The sequence below is a fragment of the Phacochoerus africanus genome, chromosome 15, assembly GCF_016906955.1.
Source record: "Phacochoerus africanus isolate WHEZ1 chromosome 15, ROS_Pafr_v1, whole genome shotgun sequence".
NCBI classification, from domain to species: domain Eukaryota; kingdom Metazoa; phylum Chordata; class Mammalia; order Artiodactyla; family Suidae; genus Phacochoerus; species Phacochoerus africanus.
Window position 1 is genome coordinate 5,975,309 of NC_062558.1, and position 17,716 is coordinate 5,993,024.

Consider the following 17,716-nt stretch of genomic DNA (forward strand, 5'->3'; position numbering starts at 1 on the left):
TCACCACAGTGTCCTCTACCAACCTCACTAACCCTCCAAGCCCAACACAAGGCCTGGCCCAGAGCAGATGATCAACAAACAGTTATCAAATGATTAAAGGAATGGCCCCAAACTCTCATTCCTCCTGGGACCAGTGAACCACACTGGTCCCAGGAATGACTGGCTGGATTCTAGCTGGGCACCCATTCAGCCCCTTCTGTGCCAGTGGCAGGCATCACTAATCAATCACAGCTCTCTTTACCACTGAGCCAGGAGGCAGATTCACAATCATCCAGGCAGCCAATCCAAGCTGGCCATTGAGAGAAGGCAGAGGTTCGTAAGTTTGGGGAGGTCATAGAATTCTTCGAGAATCTAGTGAAACAATGAGTTTCTCTCTAGCATATACACACACAACTTTACATATGATTTCAGGATATTCAAGACCCTCTCCTTTCAAAGAAGCAAAACATTAGAAGCTCCACAGCCCACCTATCTGTGTGCAAATAATCATTTGCTGCTATTTAGAGATAACCTGCTGAACATATCAGCCAACAGGTTCCATGGAGTCCAAAAGAGGCTGAGGGACCGCCCCCCAGAGCCAAGAATCAAAATGAGGACCTGACACCCACACTGCCTACAGACACCAGACACACTGCAAGCCAGGCGAAGAGGGTGGGGGGGCTTGTCCAAAGGACACAGAGAGAGCTGAGGGAGGGGTCCCGCCTCCCGACCTCTGCCTTCCCAGCAATATCTCGGACAAGGACAGAATCCACTGCACAAAGGGGCCCAGGCAGCCTGGGTAGCCCCAGGCTGGTATCTATTTATACACATCCTCGGCACTCAGAGGTTAAATGACAGCCCAAGATATGGCACGGCGCCAGCAGTGAGTTATTTATATCCTCTTGGCAGACCAAGAGGAACGGGGCATTTTGGGGGGCCTCTCCAAACGAGGCGCAGAGGGACAGTCTACAGGACAACACAATCATCCCCTCCACAGCCCCCCAACCACCACCCACCCACCCACACACACACACACAATCTAGATCACCCCTGCAATGAATGCAAGCTGAGAAAGTAGAAACCAAAAGACGATGTCAAAAAAAAAAGTAGGTCACATCCCACTGGGGGGCTGGGGTGAGAGAATTCAGCCAAATTCCGTGGGATTATTCCAAGAGATTCTCCAGGCGCCATATCGGAAGTCTTTTAAAGGAAAAGCCTCTCTCAGTCCTAAATCCACATCCCTAAAGGCCAGAGGGATGTGACCCAGGCAAAGGTGAAAGGCAAGGCATGGGCTCCTGGGTGCAGCTCAAGACCAGTCGGCTCCATGGCTGGACCAGGAAGCTTCCACTCTCAGAGGCCCCTCCCTCGGTCATTCACCCCCAAACTGATCTGGGTCCAAAGAGCAGGGGAGGATACAGAAGTGCTTTCCAATACCCATGGGCCCCAGCAAGAAAATACCCTTGTTTAACCAAAGCTTCTTCAAACCCCTCTGCTTTGTGCTTAGTGACATTTCATAAGACAGCACGGAGTCCGCTGAATATCACAGAGCGGGTAGGAGGCCTGCTGCTGCGCACGTGCCGCACATCCCTGGGCATGCTCTCACGTGCTGCCAGGTGACGGGGTCTGGCAGCTGCCCCCAGGAGTCCTGGGGCGAGACTCACTCAGAGAGAAGCTTGGGCATACGTGCTACCCAAGCCAAAGGGTAAAGGAGGCCAGGGAGGTCCGGTGAAGAGAAACCTGGGCACTACAGCCCTGGAGCGCAGAGCTTGTTCTAGAAGATGCCTGCACAAGGGCCTTGCTCCCAAAGAATCAGCCCAGAGAGGCATGACCCCATGAAGGCCAGATCTGTCCATCAGAGCATCCAGGAAAGGAAGACGTGGGGTCCCCGGTTCCTGTTCCAAAGCCCAAGGCTTTGGGCTCTCTCATTTTCACAGTCAAGATTTCCCAGCGTGGCTCAGCGGGTTAAGAACCTGACCAGTGTCCAAGAGAATGCGGGTTCGACCTGTGGCCTCGCTCAGTGGGTTAAGGATCCAGCGCTGCGGCAAGCTGCAGTGTAGGTCTCGAATGCAGCTCAGATCTGGCATTGCTGTGGCTGTGGCGTAGGCCTGAAGCTATGGTTCCGATTCGACCCTAGTCTGGGAACCTCCATATGCTGCAGGTGAGGCCCTAAAGAGAAAATTTTAAAAAGGATTTCCACCTGTGGTGCCCACCATGGCGGGCAGAAACCTGGAGGAAACCAAGGCCAGGAGCAAAGGGAGAGCACCCTTTCCTGGGCGTAGCAGAGAGCTGCCTGTTCTTCCAGGCACATGCCCCTCTCCAGCCACCAGCCACCAGCCACCTCCTGGGCTCCTCCATGGACCGCAGGGATAGGGTCCAACGTCCGTAAGTCAGGCCCGCAAGAGCATGGGATGAAGTCAGCTCCTCTCCTTCAAATCCACGCTTCTACACCACCTACCCTGACAGGCATCTCTGGTCACTTCTTCTTGTACTAAGAGCTCACCTTTCTAGGAATATGACCTCAATGGAGATGCATGGGGAGAGGGAAGACTGGAAAGGTGCTGTGACAGACTCACATCCAAAGACCAGGTAGGGTCCTTGGAGACTGGGGAGCATCCTTGTTCAGCATCCTTGATCAGAAGAAGCCAAGGACAGGGAGTTCCCGTATGGCTCAGCAGAAACAAGCCCAACTAGTATCCATGAGGTTGTGGGTTCCATCTCTGGCCTCGCTCAGTGGGTTAAGGATCCAGTGTTGCCATGAGCTGTGGTGTATGTAGGTCACAAACAAGACTCAGATCCCACATTGCTATGGCTGTGGTATAGGCCTGCAGCTGCAGCTCTGATTCAACCCCTAGCCTGAGAACTTCCATATACCACAGGTGTGGCCCTAAAAGCTTAAAAAAAAAAAAGAAGAAGAAGAAGCCAAGAACACACAAGGACCACTTAGGAGACCAGAGGCAGGACGAGCACAGAAGGTAATCTCCTGGCTGTGGGGCCACCATGGCAACCACCTCCTCCTCCACCTCTCTCCATCTCTGTTTCTCCCCAGTGCACTTTTCCCAGCCATTCTGAGTCACAGGAAGAGCTCCCCAAAGGACACTTGGCCATGCTGTCACAACACCCCAGGTCCTGCCAGACTCGCCCTGAAGGCGGTTCTGCCCTCATCCTCTGTCCTCCCGTTTACAGGACCATACTTTTTTTTTTTCGGTTTTTTGGGGCCACACCTGCAGCATATGGAGGTTCCCAGGCTAGGGGTCTAATTGGAGCTGCAGCTGCTGGCCTATGCCACAGCCACAGCCATGCAGGATCCAAGCCGTGTCTGCGACCTATACCACAGCTCATGGCAATGCCAGATCCTTAACCCACTGATCGAGGCCAGGGATTGAATCCGAAAAACCTCAGGACCATACTTTAAATCTCTCGGGGATGTGAGCTGGGTGGGAGGGGAGCTGTGGGAGATGAGTGGGAGGAATGTCCTGGTTCTAGACCAGGAGCTCACCCTGCCACATCCGGGAGCTCCTGGAACGTCCTACATGGGACCCAACTCAATAATCCAGACACAGCCCTGCTGGTGAGTGCCGTCGTTGCTGCTGCTTAAATTTACTTGGGGCTGCATGGTGCTCTCGGGCTTGGCTTGGTGCCTCTCAGAAACTGTCAGCCCTTTGATCCTAGATAGGATGCCTCATTCTGGAACCTCCCAGTACTTAGTCTTGTTTAAACACCCTTCCCGTTCCTATCATGTGAAGCTCATCTCCCAGCACTCCCATTCCTGGTGCCCTCAACCCCATCTCCAAACAAACAAAACCCCTCTGGCTCTTTAAACAGACACAGATGTTCGAATATCAGCCACAGGAGTCCCCTGCTCCAGGCTTAGAAGCTGCATGCACTGTCCTTCCCTTAAACACCTTCCCTTAAATACTGCTGTTCACAGTGTCCTCCGCTCAGGACCCCTGTAGAGACATCTGCATGCAGCTGGACGCCAGGACCACTGCCCACCAGCCCTGGGACACCCAGCCTGATGTCCCGGCTTGTTGTCACCAGGCTTGGACTCAGGCTGGCCCTCTGGCCGCTTCAGTCCCTCATCCATCCTGTGGCCCCACATATGCTGTGCATTGTGAAGCCTGACTAGGTCAGCTTAGCATTTAGGACGAGAAGGAGGGCATCTCCATCCAGATCGGTACACACCTTCCACCTCGCTTTGGGCAGCACGAGGCCCATCAAGTCCCTGCTTTCTCTCAGCTCCCGAAGCAGAGCCTCTGCCCAGCAGCCCCACCAGCATACACACGGCTTTGCTCCTAACTTTCTTTTACGGGCCCTGGGTGTCTACCTTTTTTTTTTTTTTTTTGCCTTTTTGCCATTTTCTTGGGCCGCTCCCGCGGCATGTGGAGGTTCCCAGGCTAGAGGTCGAATCAGAGCTGTAGCCGCCAGCCTACACCAGAGCCACAGCAACGCGGGATCCGAGCCGCGTCTGCGACCTATACCACAGCTCATGGCAACGCCAGATCCTTAACCCAACTGAGCAACGCCAGGGATCGAACCCGCAACCTCATGGTTCCTAGTCTGATTCGTTAACCACTGCACCACGACGGGAACTCCTGGGTGTCTACTTCTAACCATCCTCCTGTTGTGCACATACTTTGACATTAAATCGCCCCAATCATTTTCGCAGGTGATAAGTTAGGTTTCTTTTAAGTAAGCAAGAGAGAAAAGTCCAGCCCTGCGGGAATCAGCCCTTCTGGAACTCCAGCTCCTTTTTCAAACTAAGGCAGCGCCTCTCCTTCAGCCACACAGCCCTAAGGTCCCCGCCCCCCGCGCAGCCCCATCCCCCAGGTCCCCGCAGCCGGGTAGCCACTTATCCTCTGCCTCCCCGGGGGCTGCATCCACTGCGATGGTCTCTACACCCCCACACTCACACTTGTTCACACACACACATATACACTCTCACACACTCATTCTCTCCCACACACTCATACTGTCTCACACTCAGACATACTCAGTCTCTCACATGCTCCTTCACACACACACACACACACACACACACACACACACTCTCTCACACACACCCCCTCACACTTGCTCACATATGCACTCTCTTTTATACACACACACACTGCGAGGCACCCTGGTCTGGGCCGCTGAGCCACTCCCCCCAGGGAACCCCTTTCTCATCTGGATCCTGCCCACTCTCTCGCGGCTGTCCCTCCACCTCGGGACCTCTGTGTCACAGGCCCCCTCCCTCTGCCCCTCCCTGAAGAACAGGTGCGCTTTCCTCAGAGTTCCACCTCACTGTCCACACCTACGGCTCCTCTCCTGGCCTGAACACTGAGGATGCTCCAATCTGCAGGCATTTCCAGTCTGGACGCCTCCTTGGATCCCACCAACCCGCCCGGCACCGTCTCATTCACTTCCAAGGCTTTAATCACCAATGAGATGCCCATCAACATTTCCCCACAGCAGCCTCTTTACTGACTCCAGGCCCACAGGTCCAGATGCCCCCAGACATGGCCATGGGGATGGCAATGGTCCCCCTGGCACCGCAGATGCCACACACCCAACATACACCCCGTAATTACTCAACCGGGAAACATGACAGTCACCATTCAGGATTCCATTCAAGTAACGCTGCAGGAGCGCTCACCAAGCACCAGGCGATGTGCAGGACGAGGTGCAGCATAAACAAAACAGAAATGGCTTTGCCTCCAGGGAACTTTCAACCAGTCCCCAGTCCTGTCAAGTCAACTCACCAATCACCTCTGAACCAACACGCTCCTCTCCGTGCCCACAGCCACTACCTTAGTCCAGGCTGGCGTGCTACCCTGGAACAAGAGCACTGGAGCTGGCTCTGAAATGCCTGAGCTGTGAGAGCTTAGGCCATTTACTTTCTCTATTTGATCATCTGGCAGATAAAGGTGATAGCAGTACCTACCTCCTAGCCTTGGTGCAAGGATTAATGAGATAAACCATATAACTGACTGGGATACAGTGAGCCATCTCTGCTTATCTGCAAGATCCCTGTCTCTCCAGCAGCCCCACCTCAGGCCCCACCTCCACCCCGTGGCCCACATTCCTCATGCACCCACCCTGCAGGTGCCCACGACCCCAGGCTCCCTGCTATCCTCCAGCCTTGCCGATGCCTTTCCCACAGACTCACTCCCTGGCTTTCTCCTTCTCATTTCCCAAGGTTCAGCTCTAGGCCCCACCCTCTGGCTCCCCAGGCTGAGCCAGAAGCCCTGCCCCTGTGCTTCCTCAGCCCCCATGCCAGAGATTCCTGCCTTCCTTGTCTGTCTCCCCTCCTGAATGGGTGCTCCCCTGCCTTCCTTGTCTGTCTCCCCTCCTGAATGGGTGCTCCCCTGCCTTCCTTGTCTGTCTCCCCTCCTGAATGGGTGCTCCCCACAGAGCATCGTGTTCAATTCTGCAGGCCCAGGCTTAGCGCCACGGCCTGGGTGCAACAGAGGTTCAATAAGTGCTAACGATAAATAAGAAAAGCATGAGAATTACAGAGGCAAATTTTAACACACTGTAACGAAACAAACCTTCCAAATAATGAGATTCTTGTTAAGCAATTACTATATGCCAAATTCTGTGCTAAACCTTAACACACATGTCAGCTAATCCTCACAACAATGCTGTGCTGTGGGCATTTTTATTCCCATGTCCTGGATGGAGGGAAGAAAAATGAGGACATTTGAAAATCTGCTCCAAGTCGGATTCAAACTCAGGACCATCAGGCTCTCCACATTTCACCCCAATGCTATACAGGCTCGGTTCTCAGAGTGAAAGGAGCTGCCTCCGAGGTGTGCAAGAGCCCTTCCTGGTGGCCACAGGACCTCACTGGGATATTGGGTAGGGCTTCCTTTAGAGGTGAACCTAAAGTCACCGAAGGTCCCGTCCTACTCCAGGCTCTAGAGTCTATGATTTTAAATCAGGAGTGCCTTGGATGGCTCATCTTGGCTTCCCCACTGTGCTTAGCACAAAGCTGGGCACACAATAGGCAAACAATAAACTTGTGCTGAATAAATGAGTGGACAGGGGATGAATGGACGGATGGATGGGATGAACGGACAGATGCACGGATGGATGACAGTTTGTTTTGCTCCTATCCAAATTATCCTCTTTGCTGAGCTGAGACTCATAACCCAGCAGACCCAGGAACGTGGAGCAGACAGAGCACCCCAGGTGACTCCCTGAAGAGCTTCGGTGGCCCCTACCTGCACAGGTGGTCTATCCGGCACAGGGTGCGGAGGTCCAGGCAGTTGGGCTTCTCCTTGTCCTCGTAGGAGCAGCTGGGCAGGATGGTCTGGCGGCGGCGCTCAGCACAGGCCTGGTCCTGGCAGGAGCAGAAGAGCATTCGGTAGGTGTACTCGCCAGGCACGCGGTCGAAGAACTGGCGCAGGGCCTTGTGGCACTTGCGGCGGTTGCAGCGCTCGGTGGGCGAGATCTGGCGGTTGCAGATGGAGATGTAGGAGGAGCGCAGCTTCTTGCAGTTGTCGTTCAGGTTGCAGGCCTTGGCAGCGTCCAGGCAATGGTTGCTCTTGGCACTGACCGCCGGGTCTGCCCCTGTCCCTAAAGGGGAGGGAGGGAGAAATCAGAGGCCCATGAGGGGACACCGCCCAGAGGACCACAGTGATGCTCTCTGCCTCATCTGTGAGATGGGGATCACTCAGCAGCCCTCCCCTAAGGCCGTACTCAGGATCAACTGAGTTAACATGTAGGTCCATAAAATGCTTAGGAGGGCATCTGTCACTGGGCAACCTGTATGTACAGTCACTTTTAGGATGGCGATTATTTTTCGTTTTCTGTTCTTTCTCAGACCCACCCAAGACATATGGAAGTTCCTGGGCCAGGGATCCAACCCGAGCCACAGTGGCAACCTATGCCACAGCTATGGCAACACCAGGTCCTTAACCCACTGTGCCACAGCAGGAACTCTAGACTGACAATTGTTAACCCAAAATCTTATTTAAAACTTATTTCATGAACATTATGGAGGTTCCTTAAAAAAAAAAATCTAAAAATAGAACAACCATAGGATCCAGCAACCCCACAATTGGGCATATATCCAGAAAAGACAAAAACTCTAATTCAAAAAGATACATGCATCCCAGTGTTCATAGCAGCTCTACTTACAATAGCCAAGACATGGAAGCAACCTAAATGTCCATCAACAGAAGAATGGATAGAGAAGTTATGGGGTGTGTGTATGTGTGTGTGTGTATGTATGTATGTATATATGTATATATACAAACACACACACACACGCTCGCACGTGTGTATACAATGGAATACTACTCAGCTATGAAAAAGAAGGAAATAATGCCATTTGCAACAACATGGATGGACCTAGAGATTATCATACTAAGTGAAGGAAATCAGAAAAGATAAATACATGACATCACTTACATGTAGAATCTAAAAAATAACCCAAATGGGAGTTTCTGTCATGACTCAGCGGAAATGAATCTGACTAGCATCCATGAGGACGCAGGTTCGATCCCTGACATCACTCAGTGGGTTAAGGATCCGGCGTTGCCATGAGCTGTGGTGCAGGCTGCAGATACGGCTCGGATCTGGCATTGCTGTGGCATAGACCAGCAGCTGTAGCTCCAATTTGACCCCTTGCCTGGGAACTTCCCTGTGCTGAGGGTGTGGCCCTAAAAAAACAAAAATAAATAAATAAACAAACAAATATAAAAAATAAATAAATAAACAAACAAATATAAAAAATAATGCAAATGAATCTACATACAAAACAGAGACTCATAGACATAGAAGGCAAACTCATGGGTAACAAAGGAGAGGGAGGGATAAAGTAGGAGTTTGGGATTAGCAGATGCATATTACTGTATATAAAAGAGGCACCAAGGACTTAGTATACAGCACAGGGAACAATATTCACTATCGTGTAATAACTCATCATGGAAAATAATCCTAAAAATATGTATGTATGTAACTCAATCACTCTGCTGTACACCTGAAAACAAGCATGATATTGTAAATCAATTCTATTTTGATTTAAAGAAAGAAATACCACAAGCCGAAAAAGCAAGCAACTAGGTGTTTGAGGCCCTTTCACAAAAGTGGAAAATGGGAAAACAAAAGGACTGGCTCAAGAGCACAGAGCTGGGTGGCAGCCCCTTCTCCAAGACCCCTCACAAATCTAGGAAACCAAGAGGCAGAATAGCAGAAATCTGGGTGTTCTAAAACTGGGGCATCTGCAAACTCTTCCACATGGAATGAATAAACAACAAGGTCCTACATACCGGGAACTACACTCAGTACACCGTGATAAATGACAATGGAAAAGAATATTAAAAAGAATGTGTGTGTGTGTGTGTGTGTGTGTGCGTGTAAATGAATCACTTTGCTGTACAGAAAAAATTAACACATTATAAATCAGCTATACTTCAATTAAAAATAAAGTTAAATTAAATTAAGGCATCTCTGGAGTTCCCACTGTGGCTCAGCAGGTTAAGGAGCCAATATTGGCTCTGTGAGGATGCAGGTTCAATCCCTGGCCCAGCTCAGTGGGTTAAGGATCCAGGATTGCTGCAATCTGTGGCATAGATCGTAGATGCGGCTGGGATCCGGTGTTTCTGTGGCCCTGGTGCGGGTGTGCAGCTGCAAACTTCCATATGCCCCAGGTGCAGCCATAAAAAGAGAAAACAAAAACAAAACCTGAGGCATCTGCTTTGATTCCTGGTCCTGCTACTTACCAGTGGTGTGACCGAGGGCAGGTGACGGAACCTTCCTTTGCCTCGGGCTCCCCACCCGGAAAACAGGAGCCACCTCCTAGCGCTGCTGTGAGCACGAATGAGCTCGTTTTTCTCTCTCCCTCGTGATAATGTTGCCCCATATACTAGATCATCCCCATCAGTTTACATCACCCATCTTTACGGGAAAAAAAGAACTTCTTGTGACCATACAACCACTGCTGAGCCTATCTCTCTCTGCTCCTCTTTAAAGCGAAACCCCTCAGATGAGTCGTCTACACCAGCAGTAGTTTCCTCCACTCCCGTTCTCTCCTGGACCTGTTGTGGCCTGGCGTTTGCCTCCTCACTCTTCGGCGACCAGGGACCCTGGGGTTTCCTCTTCCTCTGGCCATCTGCACACTGGACAGAGCCGGCTGCTCCCCCAGCCCCCCTTTTCTCAAGGCCTCCCTGCCACCACTTGAGTTTTCCTAAGCCTGCTTTGCTAATTCCATCTTCTGCACCAGGGCTCAGTCCCCTCTTCTCTATACGCACCCACTCCCGAGGGCACTTCTGCTCATGCGTGGCCTTAAACATCACCAATGAGCTGCTGGCTCCCAAATTTACATCCCCAGGGCAGGGACCTCAGTTCTGACCTCCAGATTCAGCGGTCTGCAGGCCAACCTGAAGGGCTGACACTCACATCTCAAACCACACCCCACGTGTCCCCCAAGGCTGCCCCCCCATCTCCCTCATCCCCCTGAAGACAAATCCAGCCTTCCAGTGGTTCAGGCCAAACCCTTAGCCCTTCCCTGACTGCCTCCCATTCACATCAGAAAGACGTGGCAGAGGGGTAGACAATAAGACCCTGCTGTACAGCACCAGGAACTATATCCAAACTCCTATGACAGGCCATGATGGAAGATGATACATAAAAAATATATATATATATGTGTATGACTGAGTCACTCTGCTGTACAGTAGAAGCTGGCACAACCATTGTAAATCAACTATTCTTTAATAAGAATATATAAATAATTTTTAATTTAAAAAAAAAGACCCACAGTTCCACCTTCAGGATTCATCCAGAGTCCAGCCGCTCCCCGTCACCATTGCTCCCACCCTGGTCCAAGTCATTGTTGCTGTGCTGGTAAGAACTTCCTTCCCAGTCTCCCGGCTCTGTCCTTTCATCCCCACCCAACGACAATCTTCTCTCATCACAGCTAGAGTCAACCTTTAGGACTTAAGGCAGAGATAATGGTCCTGGGCCCCAAAGCTTGTGATGGTTTCCCCATCTCATTCGGAGGCCTTGGCAGGGCCCACAGGACTCCGGATCTGTTTCTGTGCTGGCCACTACTGCACGTGGCCACAGAACCTGAAATGGAACGAGCCCAAAATGAAATGTCCATACCAGATTTTGAAAACTTAATAATAAAAAAATCATATTAAAGCATTTCATTTCAAATAATTTTTACTTGATTACATGTCAAAGCAATAATATTTTAGATATATTGTGTTACAGAAAAGAAACTTATGGACATGGAGAACAGACTTGTGGTTGCCAAGAAGGGGGGAGAGGGAGTGGGAGGGACTGGGAATTTCGGGTTAAGAGATGCAAACTACTGCCTTTGGAATGGATAAGCAAGGGGATCCTCCTGTATAGCACGGGGAACTATCTGGTCACTTGTGATGGACATGATAATGTGAGAAAAAAGAATGTATACATGTATGTGTGACTGGGTCACCTTGCTGTGCAGCAGCAAATTGACAGAACACTAAATCAGCTATAATGGAAAAAATAAAAATTATTTAAAAAATAGATATATTGTGTTAAATAGATTATTAAATTAATTTTTACTTGCTTCTTTTTTAAAAAACTTTACTTTTGATTTTTTATTCATATTTATTTATTTATTTGTTGTCTTTAGGGCCACCCTCACTGGGATATGGAGGTTTCCAGGCTAGGGGTCGAATCGGGGCTGTAGCCGCCGGCCTACACCAGAGCCACAGCAACGCCAGATCCGAGCCGTGTCTGCAACCTACACCACAGCTCATGGCAATGCCGGATCCTTAACCCACTGAGGGAGGCCAGGGATTGAACCTGCGTCCTCATGGATACTAGTCAAATTCGTTTCCTCTGCACCACGACGGGAACTCTTTACTTGCTTCTTTTTAACTTTCTTAATGCAGCTATTAGAGATTTTAGAATTGCATACAACTCGTAATACACATCTATTAGCCAGCACTGCCATCTAGGACCTCACTTCCCACTTCTCTCCCCTGCACACTTACTCCCTTCCAGCGACACTGGCCTCCTTGCTCTTCCTGGAACATGCCAAGCATAGCCTGACCTCAGGGCCTTTGCACTTGCTGCAGCTTCCTCCCAGAAAGCTCTCCCCTACTCCACGACCACACAGCTCCTTTCCTCACTTCTTTCAGGTCTCTGCGCAAATGTTACCTTATCTGCAAGTCCTTCCTGACCACCCTACACATAATAACAAATCACTCCCTCACCCCCTACTCTGACCTCTTCCCCGTAGCACTGATCACCATCTGCCACAATATATACTTATTTAGCCATGCGTATTTTTCAACCAAATACAAGTTCCATGAAAGCAAGGGCTTTGTCAGTTGTATTTACTGTTGTATCCATAACTGCCAGTGTCTGGTGCATGGTGGGTGCTGAATCCCTATTTCATGAGTGAAAGAATAAATGTATTTAAAATAGTATCTGACTCATAGTAAGAATCCAAAAAAGGGTGGCTGATATTATTAAAGAAGCCAAAATGACACAGTGCCAGGAACAGGAGTGAGTACAAGACCAGTCCAATCCCACATTAGTGCGGGGCCCAGAAGTGAAAGCTGGGAGCCAAACGTCATCACCCCAACACCCTGCCCAGCCGACCCTGCCCTACGAAGGCAAAAAGAGAAAAGTTGCCTCTCTTCTTGTGAAAATAAAGGGGAATTAGGGAAGAAAGGGAACCAAGCTTTGTTTTCCTGTCCATTCAATTAGCAAGTCTTTATTGAGGGCCTGCTATGTGCCAGGCACTTCCCAGACCCATGGCTGGGGTCAAGGCCAAGGTGATGCTGATGTGTCAGGGAGGTCAGGGTGCCATCTGTAGGAGCCAAGAGGAAAACATCCCACCTAGACCAGGGGATCCCTGAAGCAGTGACTGGAAAGGGGGTCCCAGGCAAAGGGAACAAACAGCAAGGCCACAGCCTGGAAGGAGCTGATGGCAATCCAGAGTGCCTGATGACAGAGTCTGGAGAAGGGACCAACCAGAGGTGATGCAGGGGGGAGCCACGTAAGGGCTTTCGATCACCGCGGGGCACATAGCCTCCCAAGCGGTTCCCTGAGCAGCTGCCAAGCTGTTCTGCCTGGGCCAGGTGAGGACCCAAGGACGCCTATCTACACAACAGCTATTCCTGGGCACCGCCCCCGTGGGAGGGCCCTCCCAGGCCAGCCTGGTCGTTCTTTCCTGTTCAGCGCACCTGCCAGGACGCTGACTGGTGGAAGCGACCGCCAAGCAGCCCAGGGCTGAGATGGAGGAGAGTGAGGACAGGAGGGACTCCAGAGAGGAGCAGGGCGACAACTGCAAATGAGCAGCAGCTAATTTTGGCCCGCGGCTGCTCTCAGGTTCCCAGGTGCTCCTTCCTGCTCCCTTCAGCGTGTTCCCGAGCTAATGCCGTGTAATTATAGCCTCGGTGGCTTCCATTTGGAGCTTGACTAGAGAAAGCTTTAGCTAAAGGGGTGGGAAATGTAAACCCCTGGGCCAAAACTTGGTAAATTTCCTAGAAACACATGCGTGCGCATGCGCACACCACACACACACACACACACACACACACACACACACCCACACACACACACACAAAGGCGGCAACAGTAACAACTGCCTGGTTTCCAGAAAGACGCACCCTCTGGTCCTCCCAAAGTGGACACAGGGGCCAGTGGGCTGATGATAGCAGAAACACCCAGGGGCTGGGATGGCTCTGGCTCTCCTGGTAAGTGAGGGGGTACGTGCTGGGCGTGGGCAGGCCTGGGACAGCCTCTTCCCCGCCCATCCACCGGCTCTGCCTCTGCATGAAGGCAACTCTCTCTGGTCCAAAAGGCCTTGTTTCCTTTTCAGGAGTCCCCACCGGTGGAGTTCCCATTGTGGCTCAGTGGTAATGAACCTGACTAGTATCCACGAGGACATGGGTTCAATCCTTGGTCCTGCTCAGTGGGTTAAGGATCCGGCATTGCCATGAGCTGTGGTATAAGTTACAGGTGAGGCTTGGATCTGGCATTGCTGTGGCTGTGGTGTACACCGGTGGCTACAGCTCCGAGCTGACCCCTAGCCTGGGAACCTCCATAAGATGCACATGCAACCCTAAAAAAAAAAAAGGAAAAAAAAAGTCCCCACTCAGAGGAAAGAGGAGGTGCTGGACTGCAAATACCAGCCTCACCCAGCATGGGCCGCAGCCCCTGAACTAAAATGAAAAAGAACAGAGCGGGTGGCCCCTGCTACTCCCTGCCCCCAACCCCCAGTCCTTGTGCAGACCACCCAGGACCTGGAGAAACTCAAGAGCTAGAAATTCCTCCCAGGCCTGGGCCCACCTGCTCTCCAGGCCTGCAGAGAAGAGCCCAGATGGGCCAAGAAATGAATGGTAACAGGGAAGGAGCTCCTGCTGTGGCTCAGCGGGTTATGAATCTGACTAGTATCCATGAGGATCCATGAGGATGATCCATGATCAGTGGGTTGATCCCACTGTGGCTGTGGTGTAGGCCGGCAGCTGCAGCTCAGATTCGACCCCTAGCCTGGGAACTTCTGCATGCCACAGATGCCAACAAAAAACAAAAATGAAAAAACTGTAACAGGGAGAGGGAGGCACGGTTTAACCACATCTGGCACTTCCCAAAACCTCACTGGACTCCTCCTCCCAGCTCCAGCCCCTGGGGACCCCATCTGGCCTCTCCCCGAAGGGCAAGGAGGGGCCTGCTGCAGAGGGGCTGCCTCCCCCAAGCCAGGCTTGCCTGCCTCCCCTCTCCCTTCCCGGGGCACCACCCTGAGCCAACAACCATCTGTCTTTGAGTCTTCAAAACTATATGCTTGAAATACTTGCTTGCAGAAAACTAGATACAATAAACCGCAGTCACCAGCTACCACCTACCACCTATATCGTTCCAGCCACGTTACTGGTACCGCCTGTACTAATATTTCATTACTTCTTTTCCTTAATCCTTTAATTCTTAAATGAAATGCTTAAATTTCTTCAACTGACCCACTATTTAACTTTGTCAGTACTACCTAGATTTGTCCTGAGTGATAACATCTACCCTCGTTCTGAATTTTTCCAAGACGTGTCAAAATGCACTGCTGTTCAAACTAGAAGAGTTTTGCCCTGTGCCCATCTCTCCCATCCTGGCAGCAACACGCAGGCCCTTGAAGGGAAGTAACTGATTAACCGATTTAGACTCGAGGTTCTTTTTTTTTTTTTGGTCTTTTTAGGGTAGCACCAGCTGCATATGGAGGTTCCCAGGCAACGGGTCAAAATGGAGCTAGATCTGCTGCCCTACGCCACAACCACAGCAACGCCAGACCTGAGCCACGTCTTCAACCTACACACAGCTCATGGCAACACCGGATCCTTAACCTACAGAGTGAGGCCAGGGATTGAACCTGCGTCCTCATAGGTGCCAGTCAGATTTACTTCCGCTAAGCCACAACGGGAACTCCCATAGACTTGAGGTTTTTAAACGGTGCATCTATGATTCGCTGGACCTGCCTGTTACCCACAGACACTCTCAGTCCCACCCAGCCCCTCCGGGTGCAAGAGCTCTGTGGCCAGTGCCCAGGAATCTGGATTTTGCAAGCTCCCCGTGATTCCGAGGCTGCCGTCCAAACCTGGAGAACAAGTAACTTGGAGAAGAAGCAGGGCAGCCCCTGGTCAGCTCCCCAACAAGCACGCAGCCCACCCAGCCCACAAGTGACCAAACACACTCTCAGCAAAAGTGAGCTTCTCGGCTTCTGCTGTCGCCAGAGCATGTGCCCCGGAGGCTTCACTGCCCTCAACAGAGAGGCCTCTCCCTGGAGGAGGAGAAATGAGATGCTCACTTTTGCAAGATGCTTCCAAGCCAAAGGGACCCCAGGCATTTCAGTTCTCCTTTCCGGCCTTTGAAGAAACCGCCACGTTTTCACTTGCCCTGAATCCTGCTTCTGGCTGTCATGTCCACACTGAAGCCAACCCTGGGCCCCTGGGTCTTGCTGCAGTTCAGCCACTACAGTGGGAGTCAGAAAGCTGGGCCCTAATTCCAGCTCTGCTTCTGCCGAGCATGGGAGGCTCCCAACGAAGCCTGCCCCTCTCTGGCTCTCATTTCCTCACCTGAAAAGTGACAGGTTTTCAACTATACAGTTTTCTACACCTTGTGGCTTCCCTGACTACCCCCCATCCCCTGACACACACATCAGTGCAAGACTCCGAGGACTGGAGGGTTGAGGAAGCCCCCCCTCCCAATCCTGTTCCTATAAGCAGGCTGAAAGGAGTCCAGCCTGTCCTGGGCAAGCACCAAGTGCCTATGCACACTGCAACACACACACACACACACACACACAGAGGCTCACAACCACACCAGCCACCCCCACATAGGATGCCACATCCCTGTCAGTCAAACAGCTGTCAGCCAACAGATGTTTTCATGTGTAGACGACAAGCCCTAGAAATCCAGCTATGAACTGAAAAGACAGAGGCCCTCTCTAGGGGCTTTCGTTCTCGTGAGAGAAAGACTGGTAATAAACATACGAACAAATAAAGAAGAGACTGGGAAGGAGCGGACCATCAGATGGTGGCAAATCAGGAGATGCTGGTGTCATGGAAACCAAGACAAGAGTGTGATAAAGGGGGACTGAGTCCAAGCACTTGGGGTGCAAGGGTAATAAGCAGAGAGGCACTCAACAATGAGATGGCAACTAAACCAACTCTAAAGAGAGCTGGATGGCAGGCAGAAAGGGTGAGGAAGACTAGGAAGGGGCAGGGAGAAGAGATTCCACGTGGGGGCCCGTCTTCCCTGGTGGGCTGCAGCTCCCTCACGTCCCCTCCTCTCTTGTCCTAAGGGACCATCTATGCCCGGCTCGCCCTCAAGACTCATTAACTTTTACAACAGTCCCGTACTGAGCATGTGTAGAACTGCTGGAGGAAGGAACAAAAGCGACAAAACCCCTGTCCTCCTGGAGCTTCCGTTCCAGGATGAACAAGAGATTATAATCAAGTAACAAATGGAAACTTTCCCCTTGGCCTGAGGATTACTCTTCAGGCTTCACAAACTCCCCATCTGCCCCGCTTGGGGCGTTGCTGGTGATTAAGGCTCCCCGGCCGCGTCTTAGGACTTGGAGGATCCGGCTGGGTCTCTGATTAGCAGGGCAAATGTGCACAAGTTATGCAACCTCTTTCAGCCTCATTTTACTGACCTTCAAAATGGGGATATGGAGTTTCTGCCACGGCACAGTGGAGACGAATATAAATTGGAGCCATGAGGTTTCGGGTCTGATTCCCAGCCCCGCTCAGTGGGTTAAGGATCCGGCATTGCTGTGAGCTGTGGTGCAGGTCACAGACAAGGCTCATATCCCAAGTTGCTGTGGCTGTGGTGTAGGCCAGTAGCTACAGCTCCAATTCGACTCCTATCCTGGGAACCTCCATATGCTGTAGGTGTGGTCCTAAAAAGCAAAAAAGAAAAAAAAAATGGGGATATAAGACCCACCCTGCCTACACACAAGGCTACACTAAAAATTGCAAGGATAAGGTGGAAGCAAATGCCACAAGCAGTTTCCAGCCCATAACACATGCTCAACAAATGCTTATTTAAAAATGCATTCCCTGCTATTGGTGGGAATGTAAATTGCTGCAGCCACAGTATGGAGGTTTCTCAAAAACTAAACTACAACTACATATGACCCAGCAATTCCACTCCTGGCTATTTACACACACACACCCCCCCCCAAAATTCAAAACACTAATTCAAAAAGATACATGCACCCCAATGTTCTTAGCAGATCTATCTACAATTGCCAAAATAT

At 51.1% G+C, this 17,716-nt stretch overlaps 1 protein-coding gene across 1 annotated transcript in view; it reads right to left on the minus strand.

Moving 5' to 3' along the window:
• GFRA2 (GDNF family receptor alpha 2) overlaps nucleotides 1-17,716 on the minus strand; it is an 89,586-nt gene that overhangs the window by 47,406 nt on the left and 24,464 nt on the right. Inside the window, exon 4 of the mRNA XM_047761765.1 lies at nucleotides 7,185-7,539. Within this exon, the coding sequence (XP_047617721.1) occupies nucleotides 7,185-7,539 (355 nt within the window). The remainder of the gene's footprint in view (nucleotides 1-7,184; nucleotides 7,540-17,716) is intronic.